Below are 18,040 nucleotides of genomic sequence, written 5' to 3'. Positions count from 1 at the left end.
TACCTTCCTCGTGCCTCAGTTTCCCCGGCGCGCTGCCGGCGATGGCCGAGTGTTGCAAACTCCAGCGCGGTGGCCAAGCCGGTGCGGCCGGGACGTCGCGGGCGTTATCTGCTGCCGCCTGCTCGGTGGGTGGCGGCAAGAGCGATGGCCGGCGAGCCGGGAATCATTTCCGCCGCCGGCCGGGCTCCGTGTTCCTGCGCAGCCCTTTGCTCCGGGACGGCGGGGAGAGCCGTTCGCCTGCTCCGGGCCCCCCCATCCCGCGCACCTTGGCTTGGCGGCGGGCAAAGCCACTCCTCTGCCGCCGTGACATCAGGCCGGGGAAACTCGATGACCGGCGAGGGGTCAAATTCCCGGCACAGGTAGCGCCCGCCGTACTTCCGTGCTGTGCTGAGGAGGAGCCTGCCCGCCTGGGGACCCCCAACCACCCAGGGGACCCCCCGATCCTGCCGTTCCCCGCCATGAAGTCGGAGCAGGAGGAGAGCAAACCGGCGACGTGCCGCTGCGAGCGCGGCTTTCCTCCACGCCCGGCCTATTGTTCGGCTCCCTGGGGACGGCGAGGGGCGGCGGGGGACGATGCTCAGGGCAGGGTGCTGTGCCCCTGCTTAGCCCACGCAGGTAAAGGGGGTCCCCGGGGGGCAGCCCCACGGCCGCGCAGGGGGGGGGATGCAGCCCGCCGGGCATGTCTTTGCCTTTGCTTGCTTTGTGCCGTTGTAGCTCGCTTCCTCCTGGGAGAAACAAAACAACGCCGGATGGCTGGCGAGCGCGCCTCGAAGCTCGCCGGGGCCGCGCAGGAGGGTGGCTGCGGGTCACGGTCCTGTCCCCCCCCCGCGCCGAGAGCGAATCTCAGGGCAGGGGCGAGGGGCTTCGGCTCCCCCGCGGCAGTGGGGAGGGCGGGCGGGCGGGCGGCTCCCGGCACCCCGTAGTCCATTTTGTCTTACGGAGAAGTTGGGCTTCTCCGTTAAGAGGGCTCGGCGGCCGGCTCCCGGGGCCGCTGCGGAGGTCACAGCCCACCAGCCGGCTGCTTTTGAGCCGTGTGTGCCTTTGAAAGCCTTTGCAACCCCCAGCCTGCCTCTGGAGCCCCGCTGACCCCCCACCCTTGCCAGCGTGCATGGGAAGTTTATATCAGGTTTTATTTCTTTACATCTGCTGCGAGACGCCCATCAGCGTGGGGCCGGGGCAGCCGAGCTAGCAGGCTTCAGCTTCCTGGGAAAAATTCTTTTTTTGGGGGGTGTCAGGGCATGGGGGGTAACTTTGCAGGCAGGTGGTCCCTGCGCATCCTGCCCGATGGTGCACGGTCAAGGCGTATGACTGGGGGTCCCATCCCAGGGCTGCGACTGTATGGAAGCGCTGAGCCGGTGTCTACCTCTGGAAACACTCAAAAATGGTGTTTGCAAGGATTTTACACTTGTAGGTTGAAAGCTTTAACCCGAACTTGTGAAAGGATGTCTGTACCCGTGTCCAGGCGGGACAGCTTGCTCGCTTGCAGCATCACGGCAGTAGCAGGGGATGCAATCTAAAGCTTTGTTCTTTAAAAGTAAAAGATAGAAGCGTGAAGCCAAAATTCACTTTATTAGCCTGAGAAGCTCAGCGTTGGTGCCTGCTCAGGAGGCGAGCGGTGGCGGCCGACAACTCCTCCGAGGTCGTGGAGCACCACGGTGATGCGGGAGATGCAGTGGCCGGGGCTGTAGCTGGGGTGTGCGGCAGCGGGGCTGGGCTGAAGGAGCGATGGACAAATGATGGACCCTTGTGCGTATCCCCACAAGGAGAAGATGGTGCGTGGGGTTTGGTGTTGAGCCGCTGCGAGTCCGTCGGGGCGTCCAGGTGTCGAAGGGGGAGGTTGGACGTGTTGGCTTTGCACCAGCGGGTCCCGGGCGGCGGTGGTAACTGGGTCTTTTTGCAAAATCAAGCGCCTTTTGTGTGGACCAAGTGCTGTCTTGAGTGCGGCCTGTGCTCTGCGGGTTGCGGTCGGACTCACTGCTCTGCCCCTGGCTGTCACCCAGCCCTGTGCCCGGCGATTTATGCTTTTTGCTCCAAATTACTCCTTGCAAAGATGTGCTGAGAGGGGAAAGCTGTTAGATCATGCAGGCTATTTGGGAGGAGCAGCTGGTTGAACCTTTCTGCAAGATGTGGGTCCCAAGCTGGGGAGCTACTTAATGGTCAAAGGCAATGAGATGCTCTGTAAGTACTAGCTCAGCGCTCTCTGGGGCTTGAATCATTGTTTTCTTCTAATAATATTCTTTATCCTATGACCTTTCTCTTTCCCATCTCAGGACGAAGGTGTACGTACATGTATATATTTGTGTGTGTATATGTGTATTTATCTATCTATTCTGAGTCAAAGCTCTGCAGGAGGGAGCAGGGATGAAGGGTTGTGCTGTGCTCTTGGCGGGTGAGGGTCTGTTGGCTGATGCTGTTAGCACAGAGATGTTGCATTTTACCATTTTTGCCCCTTTTTTTCCTCTATTTGCATCCCTATGCAGGGCCTGTGAAATCACCCTTTGGGGTGATTCTACCACTATACTTAAGCTCTTGGTCCACAAGCAAGGCTTTTCTCTCTGTCTTCTTGCCATTTTCCTGCTGATGTCCTGGATAAAAAAAAAAACAACCCCTTGACTTGTGCCCAGCGAAGCAAAAGCCATCTTGCTGGTAAACTTGCAAAAGCGGCACAAATGCAGCTTTCACCAAAGATAGTAATTTCACCAACATAAACTTTGTCATTTATACTGCATTAATTTTTAATATGTACCTCCAAAGACAGAAATGCGTGTATGGCAATCGAGTCAGCTGAGTTACATGGGAAAAAAAGGCTTTTAAATGGATGTTTTTAAAGTGATACCTCCTCCAAGGCCAGTAAAAGGCTTTGCTGCTGCATGGCTGGTGGATTGGCTGAGAGCAGTCCAAGGTGGGATTTGCAGGAGCTGGAGTGGAAACTTCAGCCCCAAATGCTGTCTGGAGGTGTTCACTGCAGTTCAGAAAAACCAAAAAGATCTTAATTACATTGTCTGTTGACACTAACTAGTGCTTAAAGCATGAAAGATGCAGAACCCGGCAGTGTTGTGGAAGTTTAATGCTATCAGCTGAAATAAAATTAACAGCCACTTATTTCAGCGTGAGTGGTAGTTTTTGTTGATTAGTCCAGGAAATGTTGAAGTTGCATTAATTTAATCGCTTCCCACTTGTGGCAGATTTGGAAGGGGCTGGAATGAACTGGCATGCGACTGGGCTTGACCGTGCGGATGATACCTCCTTCCCCTGGGGAGGTTCGGGAACTACAATGCACAGACACCCCCTCACCCCTAAAAAGGTTAAAAAAAAGGAGGGGGAAAAAAAAAAAAGGGGGGGGGCAGAAATTCTGGGGAAAATGCGCTGTGGAAGGTTTTTGCATTGGGGTTATTGGATTTGGGAGGCAATTCCTAATAGCAAATTTAACTTAGCACACCAGTATGGCGATGCTTGCAAGGTTGAGCTGCCAAAAAAAAAAAAAAAAAAAAATTATTCTATTCTAGGAATCATATTTTTGCATCGTGATTTGGATGCACGTGGGGCGCTGAGCCCAGGTCCCAGTTCAAGAGGGCTGATGCTCACTTCAAGCCAAGTGCAGCTCCTTCACGGCTTCAAATAAAGGCACAGACCCAGCCAGGTCGCAGGAAAGCATAGGGAAGTTCCCGCCGAGCTGTCTGAATGTGGAAGAAATAGAGGCTGAAATGAGGTTCCTGAATAATTTGGCCTATTTTCCCTGTTATTGGAACTTTTCTGTAACAATCACCGAGAGCTGCCTGCAAATAGCACTTTTTGGATCGTTTATTTAGGTACTTAAACCTGGCATAGCAGCAGGGAATTTTTTTTCCCCTCCTGTTTTAAGACGAAGTTAAAATTTCCTTTTCAAGCTGAGTCGTTCTCTTAATGCAACTGGTGCAAATAAAACAGGCTTTCTCCATAGGACCCTCATGAGCTGGAGGTGCCGGTTAGGACAGGATGGAAACTTGCAGGGGAGCGATGGCGAGCAGGCGCTCGGTGCTGGGAGGGGGCGATTGGCTTTTGGGGGGATAACTTTTGCTGTGATGAGCACCAATGGGCTGGGAAGGTCAGGGAGCCCAGGGAAATGTCAGAGCAGGGTGGAAATCCTGGATGCAAATGAGGATAATTACAGGTGTAAGGTGGTGTCTGGGATCCCTGCTTTGGTCCAGCCCCGGCACCCGGCAGCAGGGCCTATGAAGAAGCTTGATACAATGCGAGAAATGGCCCAAGAAGTGGTTTCCAAAGGAAACTGAGGAGAGCAGGAGATGCTGTCACTCCTGTTGCTTCCCCGAAACGCCAGCTTCTTTCCCAGAAAACCCTTTAAAAACTTGCTGGGAGGAGTGCGGAGGGATTGACTTGCCTCCAAGAGCCCGTTCCTGGTTCTTACAGCAAAGACATCAGCGGAAGCCCCAGTTGGGAGTTGGGAAGGACTGCAACACTTCGCGAAGTATGAAAAGAGCTGATGGTGTGTCTTGGGCTGTTTGAGCCTAGCGAGCGGTGTAAGGTTTACTCAAACCTTGTGGATTGTGCTTTGCAATTTTTATATGTGTGTATATATATATAAAAAAAAGGGATTGTGCTTTGCAGTAGTGCAAAATAGATGTATATTGCAAAAAAAATCTTGGCAAAGCACAATCCATTGTGTATGTGTGTATATATGTATCTTAAATTATATATATATATATAAAAATGCAAGAACTTCGGGTATCTGACTGATCCCAACTTCAATAAATCAGGTTTCTCTGTAGGCTTTGGCTTGTGGACGAAGCCGTGCATCCAGCAGCCGGTGGGGTGAGGAGCGTGGTGCTGCATGCTCCTTTCCAGATTGCACCTATAGCTTCTTACGGAGCTTGGATTTTAATCTTTCAGTAGTTTCTGCCTGTATCAGGAGCCGGGCGCTAAATTGGGGATTAAATTGCCTTGTTGCATGCTTTGGAGGAGGAATGTTTTTGAGTTTTTTTGCCGTTTTCTAACCGGGACCAGAGAGGAACGGTGCGGTCTGGGGGAAGCCGTGTTGTGCAGTGCTTTATGGAAAGGAGCTTTGTAAAAAGCAGCTGCAAATCTGCTTTGGGCCATGCCAGAGGAGTCCTCCGGGATTATCTGCTGCAGAATTCCCCTCTGGGCTGCCCTTCCTTGGGCTTGTTTCCCCCCTCCCTTCCCTGAAGCTGTGGCGGGGGGGTGGGGTGGTGTGCAGATTTTCTTGGATTCCCACCAAAATGCTGCAATTTGCAGAAATCCAGCAGGATCGTTCACCCTTGCGCAAGCTGCCCTGGTGGGATCCTCCTCTTCCAGTTAATGGTTTGCCAGGGAATTCACCCGCTGTTACCTCCTGGGTGAAGCAGCTTGTGAGGAAAGGTGAAAATGAGTTATCAGTTGTTGGGGGAAGAGCAAATAGCGGCAGCCGCTGTTGTTTTGTGGGGTCTTGTGGGGCTTTCTGGGGACGGGGAAGGTGCTGGGTGGGTCTTGCACAGTAAATATTACACCATGTACAAGTCCCTCGCATCACCCCTGCCCCTGGGTTCCCAAAAGCTGGAAGGGAGACGTTCCCGCAGCTCCTGCGGAAGGTGCCTTTGGTCTTGGCCGCCTCTTGGTTCTTGCTTTTTGCACAGATTTCAAGAAAGCACTTTGGACTGCGCCGAAATCCCCAGCCCGGAGCCGGACTGTTCCTCGTTAGTGACTTTATTGCTAAATAATTTACAGAATGGGGCCTTGCCAGTTTTCGTACGGGAAGCATTTCAAGTATGCAAACCAGATTTTTATGCCTTCCTGGCGCAGCTGCTGGCCGGGCTGGGGGGAGCCGACGCTCCCTGTCCTGCTGCCGGCGTCACCTCCCCGACGGGGCTGAAAGGAAACAGCCTGGCGCACGTGCGGGGGGACCTTAGCAAAAATAAGGGGGGAAAAAACCCCCATATTTCATGCCCAGCAGCTGTTCCCCAGGCTGGTGGATACATGGTGGCACTGGGGAAAGGACCCAACCGCTGTAGCTTGGAGAGGGGATGTTTATTTTTTATTTACATGTTATTTTTTCCGGTAACTGTAATGCACATCCTGAGGGATTAGCTTTTTTCCTCCCCGTGTCCAAGGGCATGGTGCAAACCCGAGAAATCAGTACGCCCCTTCGGATAAGGAAGGGGTGTTCTCTGCGTGTTCTCAAAAGGAAAATCCAACTGTTCACACGCTCGCGTGAGTCACGGTGGATCACGATGCCTGGCTCGTATAAAGGGTTGCAGCAGCGCATGCACAGCCCAAAAGTGTTTTGCAGGAAAAGGACAGTGAGGGAAGAAGAGGGCGAATTGTGCAGTGTGGAAACAGCAGAAAAGCACTTTATTACACTAAGCAGAGTGCGCAGCCGTAGGAAATGAGGTCGCTGGAGCTTCTCCCGGTGCCTGCTGCAGAGGGGACCTGGGCTTGGGATGCACCAGGCTGCTTTGAGGGGTGTAGTGGTCACTGGATGTAAATCTGAAAAAAAAAATCAGGATTCGGGTCTGCAGGTGAAAGCGTCATCTTCCGCTTTCTGGTCTCAGAGTGGTTTTGTTGAATTGCGAGGAGCACAGCCTGGTTGTGTGGATGGCCGGAGGCAGAGCTGAAGCGTATCGTACGGGGCATAGCGGAGCTCGGCAGCCTCTGTTGGACACTGCCGTACGAGCACCCTGTCAGTGAGTGGTTTGGATGGGGAGGTGCCTCTTGGTTTATTATCATCATTATATATTAGTATTTTTTAATTTAAATCTGAGAAACTAATACCCAGTGGAGAGCCCTCCCCATCACGTCCCTTCCTTCTCCTCCATTCCCGGGGTGCTGCGAGCACCGCCGCAGGTTTTGGGCTGTGCAAAGCGGTTTTGCAAGCTGAGGGGGGGTGTCACCCCAACAGCCTTTGCCCAGGAATCGAGTTTTCAGCGGGGGCGTGGGGCTCTGCCGGGAGCTGTCGGTCGTTTCCTCACATTGTGTCTCCTCTTTCCTCCAGCGCTGCTGCGGGAGGAGGTGGCCCAGCTGCAGGAGGAGGTTCACCTGCTCCGGCAAATGAAGGAAATGCTGACGAAAGACCTGGAGGAGACGCACGGCAGCAAGTCGCCGGAGGTGCTCTCGGCCACCGAGCTGAAGGTGCAGCTGGCACAGAAGGAGCAGGAGCTGGCGCGCGCCAAGGAGGCTCTGCAGGGTAAGGGCTGCGCGTCCCTCTGCTCACACACCCCTCCCCGGGACCCTAAAGTTTCAAGAAGTTGATGAATGAGGAAAGGAGGAGCCGTCCTTTTCGTTTGGACTACGTAGCGTGTGTTCGCTGCGTCCACGTGGCGGGGGGTTTGATGTCAGGGCAGCGCTCCTGGGGATGCCCCCGCTGTCCTGCCCCAGCGGTGCGAGGCCGGGAAGGACCAGGGTGCAGCGACGGGCTGGGAAACGAGGTGTGTGTGGCAGGGTTGTAGCATTGCAAGGTAACTCCTCTATGGCTAGCTATAGAGTAGAGCCAACAGAGCAGCTGAAACGCAGCTGGAGACGCTCGCAAGGGGGGGTGGGTTGGATTTGGGCCCCTCGGATTCTTAGGAGGGAAGCAGCGAGTTCCCCGGTGAGTGTGATTGTCCTTACTCCGTGTGGAGTTACCGGGAGCACGGCAGAAAGCAGAGGCTGGGTCTCCAGGTGACGCGCAGGGTCGTCTCCTTTCATCAGGCATTGACGTGGGTGTTTTCCCGTGGTGGTCGGGGCTGTGCAGAGCAAAACGCAACGTTGCAGCTTTTCCTCCCGAAAAACGAACTGACAAGAAGTCCGGGCAGGACGGTTTGTTAGCCGGAGCCAGGGGATGTTCCTGAGCAGGGGAAAGCTCTTGTGCGTCAAACCCTGGCAGCGCCGCGGCTCTAAATATCATCTCAAATCCCCGACATACCGAGTATAACTTCCACTTGTCAGCTTGCGTTTGCGGATTATGAAGAGAGGCTGTCAAAAGTTTTCAGGCTCAGAAGCTGAGAGGCACGTGAGGAGCTGCGGGGCGGGAGAGCCCCAGCCTGCTGCATCTTCCCACCGCTCCCAGCCCGGGATGCTGAGATGCAGGGGGAGGAGGGCAGGGGATTGGGCTGAGTCTATATTTGGGGAGGGGATTTCAGAAAGTTTTGTTTGATGGCTCTCTGACTTGCAAAAGGATCCCTCTAAATTAGTAACAGCCAAAATATCCTTAAAGTCTTGCCCCTGCCACGCCACTGGTGCAGCCTCCGGCAGCAGGAAATGCTCTGGGTTTATAAAGCCGTACTTGGAGAAGAAAAACTGTAATTAAAGAATATTTGCTGTGTGTGGACAGGGAAGGAGAAGTGCTGATAACTGCAAAATACAGAAAAGCAGAGCTATTTTAAGACTATTCACCAAAAAAAAAAGTCATCTAAGAAGCTGCAGTGAGGTCATAAGCGCTTCTGTGGAGGGTAGTACAGAGAAAAAGTGAGTTTGGCTTGAGAATGCTGAGTATTTAAGTAATATAATGTTGGGTTTTTATTGGGCTTTTATTGCCCACTGTATGAGCTGCTGGGATTGGTTTTCCAGGGCTTCTCTGCAGGTGTGATGGCTCGGAAGAGGGAATCTCAGCTTGCACTTGGAAAGGCGCATAACAAGAAGCCTTTTTAAATCGATACTCCTTTCCTCCCCTGCAATATTGGAAAGCTTTTGCGTAGTTTGGAAAAGCTTGTTGTGCTGGATCCAGCCCCGCGAGCTGGGCTGGAGGCGCTGGGCAGCAGAGGAGGCTTAGCAGAGCCACGGAGATGGGTAATGTGGAAACAGGATGAGCAGCTGGAGGGGGGAGAAAAAAAATCTCCTTTTTCTTTTTTTGTGAAAAATTGTCCGTAGAGAAATGTAGCCAAAAGGGGAGGGAAAAAAAGGCAGTAACTGTGCCTGGTGAATGGTTCTACCAGGAGCAATGTATCTGCTGATAAAGGTGTAGGGGAGGCAACGGCTCTGTATTAAGGAGCTGCAGGATAAGGCAGTGGAAGGAGCTCGGGGAAACCTGGCTGTGCTGTCTTGTAGCTCAGGGGGTTGTGTCGGTCGTGTCCCACAGCCAGAGAGCATTTCCCAAGAGCACCTCCCTCCCCTCAGCGTGCGTGGCTGCACCACCCCGCCGTCCTCGCTGAAGGACGCCCCGCGCCCGGCCGCATCGGCTGCAGCATCCCGCGTTGGGTCGTGTGTCATGTCACGAGCAGAGGAGTTCTGTGGAAATCCGTCGTCGTTGCTGGCTTTGAGCCTGGAAGCACAACGCAGCCGGTTCAGATAGATATTGGCTCACCGGGCCTTAATGCAGAGGGAAGCGGAGATGGTTTGCTGGCGGGGTTTGCTGGGCTTTATGCGTCTTTATGGCTCCTTTTTCTGGGGTAGTTCCACTTCTGGCACTTCTTTTTTTTTAAAAAATCAATTAACCTCCAAATAAAATCCCTTAGCACCGTATCCTAGTGTCCTCTTCCCCTTTGCTGGGGCTGGGACTCGGTATCCTGCTTACGGTGTTAGCACTGTTAATTTTTTTTCCCTGGCTGGAAAGGGGTGGATGTGGTCTGGAGTTCTGACGTGGAAATCTCCAACGGGAGAAGCTGCAGACAGCTTTATTACTGCTGGGTCCTGCTGCGAGAAGGGACTGTGCCCGAGTGCCTGGAGGACTTGAGGAGCCTCTTGGCTGGGTGACATCTATGAGTGTGTGGGCTAATGGCGGAAACCCTGTTTCTGGGAAGGTTTATCCAATATGCTGGAGCTCGCCTGCGGGATTATCACGCGGAGAGCAAACCTGGTTTTGTTTCCTTTTCGAGTGCCAAAGTGGAGACCTCAGGCTGGCTTTCCTGGCTGCTCGGAAAGGCATGAATCGACTTCATGTCTGCTGCACAAATGTCTTGTAGCCCGGTCGTCTTCTTCCCAAACCTGCATCTCGGAGCTGTGACACCCCCCCCGAGGATGGCACTTGGGCTGGGACAAGCCTCCTGCAGAAACCCCCAGTGCCTCTGGCTGGCTGCAACAAGAGGGTGGGTAGCAAAGAAATGGGTGAACGAGTGTCCTGGCAGATGGATTGTCCCTGAAGGTGGATGTCCCCAGCAGATGGGTGTTCCAGCCATGGACCCAGATGAGGAAGCACTCTCTACCAAAAGGATCTGGGGCTCTGTACAGAAAACCTAGTCTTTTGCCTTGAAGACCCGCCTTAAATTCACAGCAGAAGTCATTGTCCACTTGTTGACCGTTGTGGGTCTGGTTTGGAAAGCTCTTGGCCTCATAGCAGGGTGTTTCCAGGTGAATTTCCCCTAAGGCAAATGCCTCACCTAGTTTTTTCCTGAAATTCGACGCAGCACTCGAATTTCCTGCTTGCACCGCACCTCCGCCCGCCCAGGAGCGAGTGCCGGCTCTGCCCGGCGCCGCGTAACGTTGACATCTTCCATGGCAAGATCTTCTCTGCAGATGACGAGGCTGCGCCCGGGGAGCGTGCACGCGCCTATTTAATTACAAAGCAAGGAGCGGCGCTGCAATTCCTGCGCAGGGCTGACCGATTTTATGGGTTAGTCATGGTGACAATATTGAATTTCATGGTTGGGATGGAGAAACAGGAGAAATGAAGTGAATGTTAATGGGACAGGATGGGTTTACACGTTCCTCTTGCCTGGGGCGTGACCAAGGCTTGAGCGGTGCCCCTCGAGGATGCCTTTCCCCACGTTAGAAAATAAGTACGTGAATCAGTAAGTGGTAAAGTTGGCTCCAAATCTGTTTCTGTCATGAAAATCCACATTGCACAGGGCGAGAGAAGTACTCACAAGCGGATGGGAGCTGCTCTTGGGGATGGCCAGAGGTGGGCTGGGTAGGCTGCGTCCGCTGCCAGAGCCCTGGATGGTGTTTGGGCTCTGCCACTTCGTCCCAGGAGGAGGATGTCAGGCGGAGGCGCTGTTCCTATGCTCCGAACATCATTGGTTTTCATCTAATATTATGTGGCCAAGGTGGTCAGACTAATTAATATCTGTATGTCCTCTACGCAGACCTGGGATGGTTGGTGCAGGCACCACCGCCTCGTTTTCCCTTCATTTTATAATAATAACTTCAAAGAGGCAGGTGGTATTTATAGCAGCCCCCATCTTAGGGGGGGGAGATGCTTGGTTTTTAGCGCACACTAGCTAATCTCCATCCAGAAGCTGTTAGATGTTGAGGCCAGACAGGGGCTGTGGGGTGGTGACACCTTCGGTGGTGGCATCGCTGGGCGGTTTCGTCCGTGCTGCTGCCCCGGGCAAGGCTGTGCCGCTCACGTTGGCGCATCGGAGCAATTAGATTTCGGCTCGTTAGGTAAAGCTGGAAACAGAAGGCACTGGGGGGGGGGATTTTTAATTGTTTTGGCTGCGAGAGGACACCAGCACAGAGCAGATACCGTTACTGCTCTGTGTCCATCATCCTTCTCCTGAAGGAGCGATGCTCGGGGGGACGGATCGCATGGCAGGAGGTGGAAGCTCAAGTGACAGGAGCGCAGGTTGACCTCGCGCAGGATGAATGGTGCAGGCGGGGTTTTGGGGGTGGTGGTGAGAGCTGGGGGATTCACGCCGCCATTCCCAACCTCTCCCCTATCGCACCGAGGGGGTGCTGGTGGGTCCCCCCCTCTACTTCTGTCGTGTGGTTTGGGTGGGAGGGGAAAGTAAATAATGCAGAAAAGCTGCATGAGGTAAATACTTTTGGTTCACAGTATGGGTTTAGGATTTCTTGCTTCTTGTGTTGTCCTGGGTTTGGGAACAGGTCGGAGGTTTTGCTAGAGCCCACCGTGTAGATGGGCTGTGGGGGAGTTTATTTAGATACTCCCCGGGGGCTCGGGGTACAGAAACCTGGCCCTGGATCATCAGATTGAGGAAAAAAGCCGTTTGACCTCCTTGGGTGACCCCAATGGCAAGTGAAAACCCTCTTTATTCCTCCTTGGCTGCCCCTGCCGTCGCGCCACGGATTGCAATGGCTCGTTTTCCCTGACCGAGTAATTAGCCGGGCGTGTTTGCTAAGAACGTAATAAGCTGCTGCACCAAGCGGTGCTCAGTCCAGGAGCTGCTGGCAGCCCGAACTGCTCACTTCTGCCTAACTTTTTATTTTTCTCTTGCCTCTTTCAATTAATTTCCTAATAATTGGGTTGGGAATGAAGTTTTCAAATGACTGATAGATATTCTGTAAGCTTAGGAGCTAATCGGTTTTGGAGGAAGGAGAGCAGTGGTAATAGAGGGGGGAAAAAGTGCATTAATTTTAGCAAATCTTTCAAATACGAACTGAAACAAATGGTAAATTGTCCGGTTGGTCGAATAGGGAAAAACCTGCTCTTGCAGTACTCAAGTCAGTCTTCATCATGCAGTACTGATCACCGTGAATATTGGTAAACGTTCAACCTTGGGAGATGGTACGTACTGTTCTCCTAACGGTACTTCTGAGTTGTTTTTGTGGTTGGCAAGTGATGAAGCGGTTTCGGTAAATCTACCCTGGACGCTGTGACTAATTAAAGCAGGTTGTATGCTATAGGGGCCCTGCTATTTAATTAAATTCATTAGGAGCCTTTTGTCGCCTCCAGCATCAGAGAATGCAAATGTGACTTAAATTTGTATATGAGCCTCTCAATGTCCTCGAGGAAATAAATATATATATATATATATGTATGTGTTGCAAAGTGTTCAAGGGCTTGAAAATAGAGGGGTTTTCAGCAGCACGTTATCCTACAGGGATGGAGCTGAGACCGTCCCTGCCTGGGAAGGGTGACGAGGAGCAGAAATCCCCCCTCTAGAGCCCAAATCAGTTAACATGTTGTCGAGTCGCAGCCCACGTGGTGATGACTCAGGGTACCGGCTTCCATGGAGTCTGGATCTCGCCCCAGTACGGCTCGGTCAACTTAGCTTTCATTTTTCTTTTTCAGCAAGTTTTGAGTTCGTGTGGAATAACTGGGCAGGGGAAAGGTTGTTATTAAATGCACCCAGAGGGCGGGGAAGTGTTTTTTTAAAAACTTAGTGTGGTCCAGTAGTGATTATGTTTAGACGGTTTCTGTAGTGAATCCCCAAGCTGGAAAAAAAAAAACTAAGGAAGGTCCCAGTGTTGGAAGGGGCTGAGTTGTCCCAGCAGGAGTCACATTCATTGAAGCGGGCAAGGAAAAATCACAAGCACACCCTATCATGGGACAACGGCGTTGCTGGGGCATTTCTTAGCTGCTTGGTTGTTTTTCTGGGTTGTGATTTACCTCTGATGTTTAATGGCAGAGTAGTTGGTCCAAAGAGTTTCACTGCCTGGTTTTCAACAGAGAAAAACCTCTGTTGTCCCAAACATCTCCCTCCTCTTCCACTGTTCGGTGTGATTTACTTTTTTTTTTTTTTTACCACACCTTTTTCTCCACTCACCTGCAAGTTCTCTTCCTTCCTGGCTGGCTCCATCCCAAGCACTTGTTGTATTATGCATCTTCCCGGCACGCACTGGCGGTAATACCTGTGCACAGAAAGAAGCTCCTACCCGAGGAAATCCCTCCTTGAGCCGGCCGTTGTACGGAGCTCGGGTGGGACACAGGAGGTGGTTGAAATGAGTTAGAGCTGGCGGGGCAGGGCTGCTGCTCGTATTTAGGGGCTCTTGCAGCGCGGTAGGGTGGTACATTAGCTACGGTGCTGGGTGATCCCCCGTGAAGAGTTTATTCTGCCTGGGGCTGCGGTGCAACTCTGATCGCAGCGCTGTCCCTGCCTGCACGCCGGCGGAGATGCTGTTATGAGTGTGTAACAGAAAGCAGCTGGGGGGTCCTGCTCGTGGTGGTGCTATCATCCTCTAGCGACTTTTGCAATGCAGACAGCTCTTGGTGGCTTTAGGGTTGGTTTTTCTGGTGGATACGGGGAGGGAGGAGGTTTAACGTAGAGGGACAACTCGCGAGGCTCCTCTGCTTGCAACGCAGGGAGCGTTGGAGGCGCAGAGGGTGTTTCATACCGTCCCACTCCCTCGAGAGCAGCACTTCCTCAGGGTGGAAAAACATGCGGAGTCTTCCCTAGAATGAAAGGCCATGTTTGTATTCTGATTCCTGAATTGGTCATTATTTTGGTGGGGTGGGGTGTATCTGGAGGAGGGAGCCGCGGGGCTTTTCTGCGGTGCCGCCAAAGACCAGGTTCAAGGCTGGGCAAAGCGCTTAACGTGCAGAAATTACTGAAGCCCCTTGTCCTGTGTGGTATTTCTGTAATTCTTCCTGGTTTTACCAGACTTCAGCAAGCTGTCCCTGTGTCGGTGGTCAGCGAGCATCCCTCGCTGGCATGTGGGAGAGGGAAAACATGAAGGGCTCAGTTTCATCTCATCCCGTGGTGCCTCCACTCCCCCAGCTTCCCGCTCCATCCTCTTGTCCCCGTGTGGCATCGTTGAGCTGGAAGAGGACGCTCGGGGAGCCATGCCCTAGGCTCGTGGGAGCGCCGCAGGAATCCGCCTCGCTGCTAAAAATAAACCAGTTGTGGTTTATTTATCCTGGAAAGGGAGCAGCAGGTTTTCCTGTGCCGGGCCCTGAGGCCGCGGCAGCGGTTTTGCTCCCGAATCTCCTTTTCCAGGGACCGAGCTGCCCCGTGGAGGGTGGGCGATGATGAGAAGCCGCAGCGGAGATGTGCTGCGTGTTTCGGGGGGCTGCTGGGTGCATGCAGGGGGTGCAGCAACACGGGTGATTTGGGTGTCTGCTCCCAGACCAGCCCCTGGGGTCGTAACGTTGGTGCTTTTTCCTCGAAAAATAAGAGAGATAGAGGCAAGGGGGCTGCCATGGCCCCCCGCACTCGAGCTGTGATCTCTCCCGCAGCCATGAAAGCTGACCGCAAGCGCTTGAAGGGGGAGAAGACGGACCTGGTGAGCCAGATGCAGCAGCTGTACGCCACGCTGGAGAGCCGCGAGGAGCAGCTCCGCGACTTCATCAGGAACTACGAGCAGCACCGGAAAGTGAGTGCGGGAGCCCAGCGCCGGGGTCTCTTGGCACAGGGGGGGCCAGCAGTGGCACGAGCGCAAAACCCAGGTCCCCATCAGGCAAAAACCCACCAAAGCCCCTTGGTGGCCTCTTGCAGCTGGGCAGATGCTCCCCTGGTGCAGGGGCTGGACTGCAGCAGGTTAAGGATAAATAAATACCAGAGGAAATGGGGCTGGCGAGCCAGACCTGAGAAATTCGGTGTAATTTTGCCCAGGTATGTGGCAGGCATCCCTTTTTGGGTGACTGGCCGCATTCCGCAGCTCCCTGCTGCTGTCCCTGCTGGCACAGGGCTCTTGTGACACCCTGAGGTGCTGCTTGCCCTTTGACTCCGCAGCAGTCAGGTGGTCCCACAGGGGTTGTGGGAGAGGAGTTTGTAGTAGCATGTGGGTTTCCCCTTCCTGATGGCCGCTCTGTGTCCCAGCAGGAGAGCGAGGATGCGGTGAAAGCCCTGGCAAAGGAGAAGGACCTCCTGGAGCGGGAGAAGTGGGAGCTGCGGCGGCAAGCCAAGGAGGCGACGGACCACGCCAGCGCCCTCCGCTCCCAGCTCGACCTGAAAGACAACCGCATGAAGGAGCTGGAGGCCGAGCTGGCCATGGTGAGCTCGATAACGCAGCGGGCACGACTCGAGGGTCAGCCCTGCGCCGCTGCTGCACGTGCTCGGCTCAGCAGCTTGAGTTTTGAAACACCCCGGCGAGTTTTGCTGAAGTTCAGTATTTATTGCAATATTGCATTTAAGTGTTTGCTGCCACGGTTGCGTTATTGCAATACTGGCAGAAAAAAACCCGCATTCCTGGATATCCTCAGCGCAGGGAGCGACACAATTTGGGTCTTTACTTGCAAAGGGGAGGGCGGGTTTGGTGCAACGTGTTGCTGACGGTTCTGCTGCTCCGGGAGACGTTCGTACGGGTTTTCCCCCTACCACCACCTTGGTGTCCTTCCCCAGGCCAAGCAGTCCCTCGCCACGCTGACCAAGGATGTCCCCAAGCGCCATTCCTTGGCCATGCCGGGCGAGACGGTGCTGAACGGCAACCAGGAGTGGGTGATGCAGGCCGACCTCCCGCTGACGGCCGCCATCCGGCAGAGCCAGCAGACCCTCTACCACTCGCACCCCCAGCACTCGGCGGACCGGCAAGGTGAGCCCCCCCTCCGCCCCCCCACCCACAGACTGGGGCATGGGCATGTTCCCAGGGTGTGGGGCCCAACCCGTTTTGGGGAGCTGCCTTATTCCCTGCTAGAGGGGGACAAAAAAATGGGCCAAACACCCCAAAAATAGGTTTTTCGGAAGCGCGCCAGAGGCTTTGCGTGGGGTCAGGTTTGCTGGCGTGATGTTAACTCCCCGGTGCCCCCCCTCTGCCTTCCAGCGGTCAGAGTGAGTCCCTGTCATTCCCGGCAGCCGTCCATCATCTCCGACGCCTCCGCGGCCGAGGGCGACCGGTCGTCCACGCCGAGCGACATCAACTCGCCCCGGCATCGAACGCACTCGCTCTGCAACGTAAGGCACTACATGATGGCGGGGCTTGCTTCCCCGCTGGGTGGGTCTTGCTGGGGAGAGGGGCTCAGGATGCTGCGGGTCCTCTGCTTCCCAAAATGAGGTTGGTTTTGGGGTGGGGTAGGGGTTGGAGGTTTGCTGGCGTGGAGACCTGCTTTCTTGGGGGTTTATCCCAGCGCCAGAGCCACTCGGCTGCCAGAACAAGCTGCTTTTTGCTGTGGAGATGGGGGGTCCCGGGCTGATTCAATTGGATCTGTTGCCTTTTGCTGCAGGGGGACAGTCCTGGACCGGTACAGAAGAACTTGCACAACCCAATCGTACAGGTAGGGCATAAAGCCCTCTTGAAATCTCGCTCGTGAGACCTGGTCCTGCGCTAGCGAGGACTTTGGGGGGGAGCTCAGAGGCACCGATTTGGGTTTGTAAAAAAAAAAAACAAAACCCTCAAACAACAACAAAAACCCCCACCAAACAAAAAAACCCACAGAGCAGAAGCCGTCCTGAATTTTAAGTCTGAGATGTCTCAGATTTCCGTGCTTTGCCCCAAAATCCAGGTAGCGCCATAGGCGGTTGCTGTGCTTGAGGCCCATCGCGGTCCCGGTGTTTGTAAGGCACAGGATAGATCAGGTTATTCTTCTGTATTTGACTCCAAAACGTCAGGGCATTTTTGCAAGCTGTGGACAGACCCTTGCTCTGACCTTGCATTCCTGGAGCTGCAATCCTGAGCCAGTTGAAATAAGAAGCCAAAATCCCAGAAATGAGGGGAGGGGGCCCAATTTTGCTGCCAATTCTACCACACGTATTTCAGGAATAAATTATTTTTTTTTTTGGTCCAGGACCTTAGCGTTGCTTTGACCCTGAACCCAACTATTTTTTGGGACCTGGACCTTGCGGTCCATCATCCTTGAGGCAAGTGGGTGGGGGCGAGTGAAAAGTTCGTTGGCCAAACTCCTGTCCTCTCTCCCCGCCGCAGTCTCTAGAGGACCTGGAAGACCAAAAACGGAAAAAGAAGAAAGAGAAGATGGGCTTCGGCTCCATCTCCAGGGTGTTCGCCCGGGGGAAGCAGCGCAAGTCCCTCGACCCCGGCCTCTTCGACGGTACGGCCCCCGACTACTACATCGAGGAGGACGCGGACTGGTGACCCCCCCGTGCCAGGCGAGCGCCGGGAGCCTCTCCCCGGCCTCGCCGTCACCGATGTACATACCCCCACCCCAGCCCCGCCTGTGGACGTGTTACCTGTTGTCTTGGGAGCGATGCAGCTGTGTCGTAACTTCAGTTTTTTCCCTTTTTTTGTGTTGTTTTGTTTTTTGTTTTTTTTTCCCCCATACCGGTAACTCCTTTGTTGTCGCTTCAGTTTGTCGGTTTGGGTTGGTTTTTGTTGGTTTTTTTTTTTATTTCCTCCTCCTTTTTGACGAAACTTGAAACTTGAAGGACTGCTGTGTCTCTGTAAATACCAGAAATATTGTGCACTTTGTGCTTGTGACGTCTCTTGTCCGAAACCCGCTGTTTTCTGGAGCCCAGCCCGCGGGATGTCCTCGCTTGGGGACGAAGGACCTGCCCAGCTGAGGGACCTTAGAGAGAAAACACACACACACACAAAAAATAGAAAAACAAAAAAAAAAAAAAAAAGAGGA

At 53.8% G+C, this 18,040-nt stretch overlaps 1 protein-coding gene across 1 annotated transcript in view; it reads left to right on the top strand.

The window, feature by feature from the left end:
- The window catches only part of KAZN (kazrin, periplakin interacting protein), a 222,066-nt gene extending 204,519 nt beyond the window's left edge, over positions 1 to 17,547 (top strand). The window contains exons 4-10 of the mRNA XM_086476148.1: positions 6,983 to 7,174; positions 14,759 to 14,895; positions 15,345 to 15,515; positions 15,864 to 16,053; positions 16,282 to 16,412; positions 16,682 to 16,732; positions 17,380 to 17,547. Of these exons, the coding sequence (XP_086332274.1) occupies positions 6,983 to 7,174; positions 14,759 to 14,895; positions 15,345 to 15,515; positions 15,864 to 16,053; positions 16,282 to 16,412; positions 16,682 to 16,732; positions 17,380 to 17,547 (1,040 nt within the window). The remainder of the gene's footprint in view (positions 1 to 6,982; positions 7,175 to 14,758; positions 14,896 to 15,344; positions 15,516 to 15,863; positions 16,054 to 16,281; positions 16,413 to 16,681; positions 16,733 to 17,379) is intronic.
- Positions 17,548 to 18,040: the final 493 nt, after the last annotated feature.

Source organism: Leptosomus discolor, chromosome 20, assembly GCF_034619465.1.
Source record: "Leptosomus discolor isolate bLepDis1 chromosome 20, bLepDis1.hap2, whole genome shotgun sequence".
In the NCBI taxonomy this organism is placed as follows: Eukaryota; Metazoa; Chordata; class Aves; order Leptosomiformes; family Leptosomidae; genus Leptosomus; species Leptosomus discolor.
Note: the sequence above shows the minus strand (reverse complement) of the source record. Positions and strands in the feature narration are given on the sequence as shown.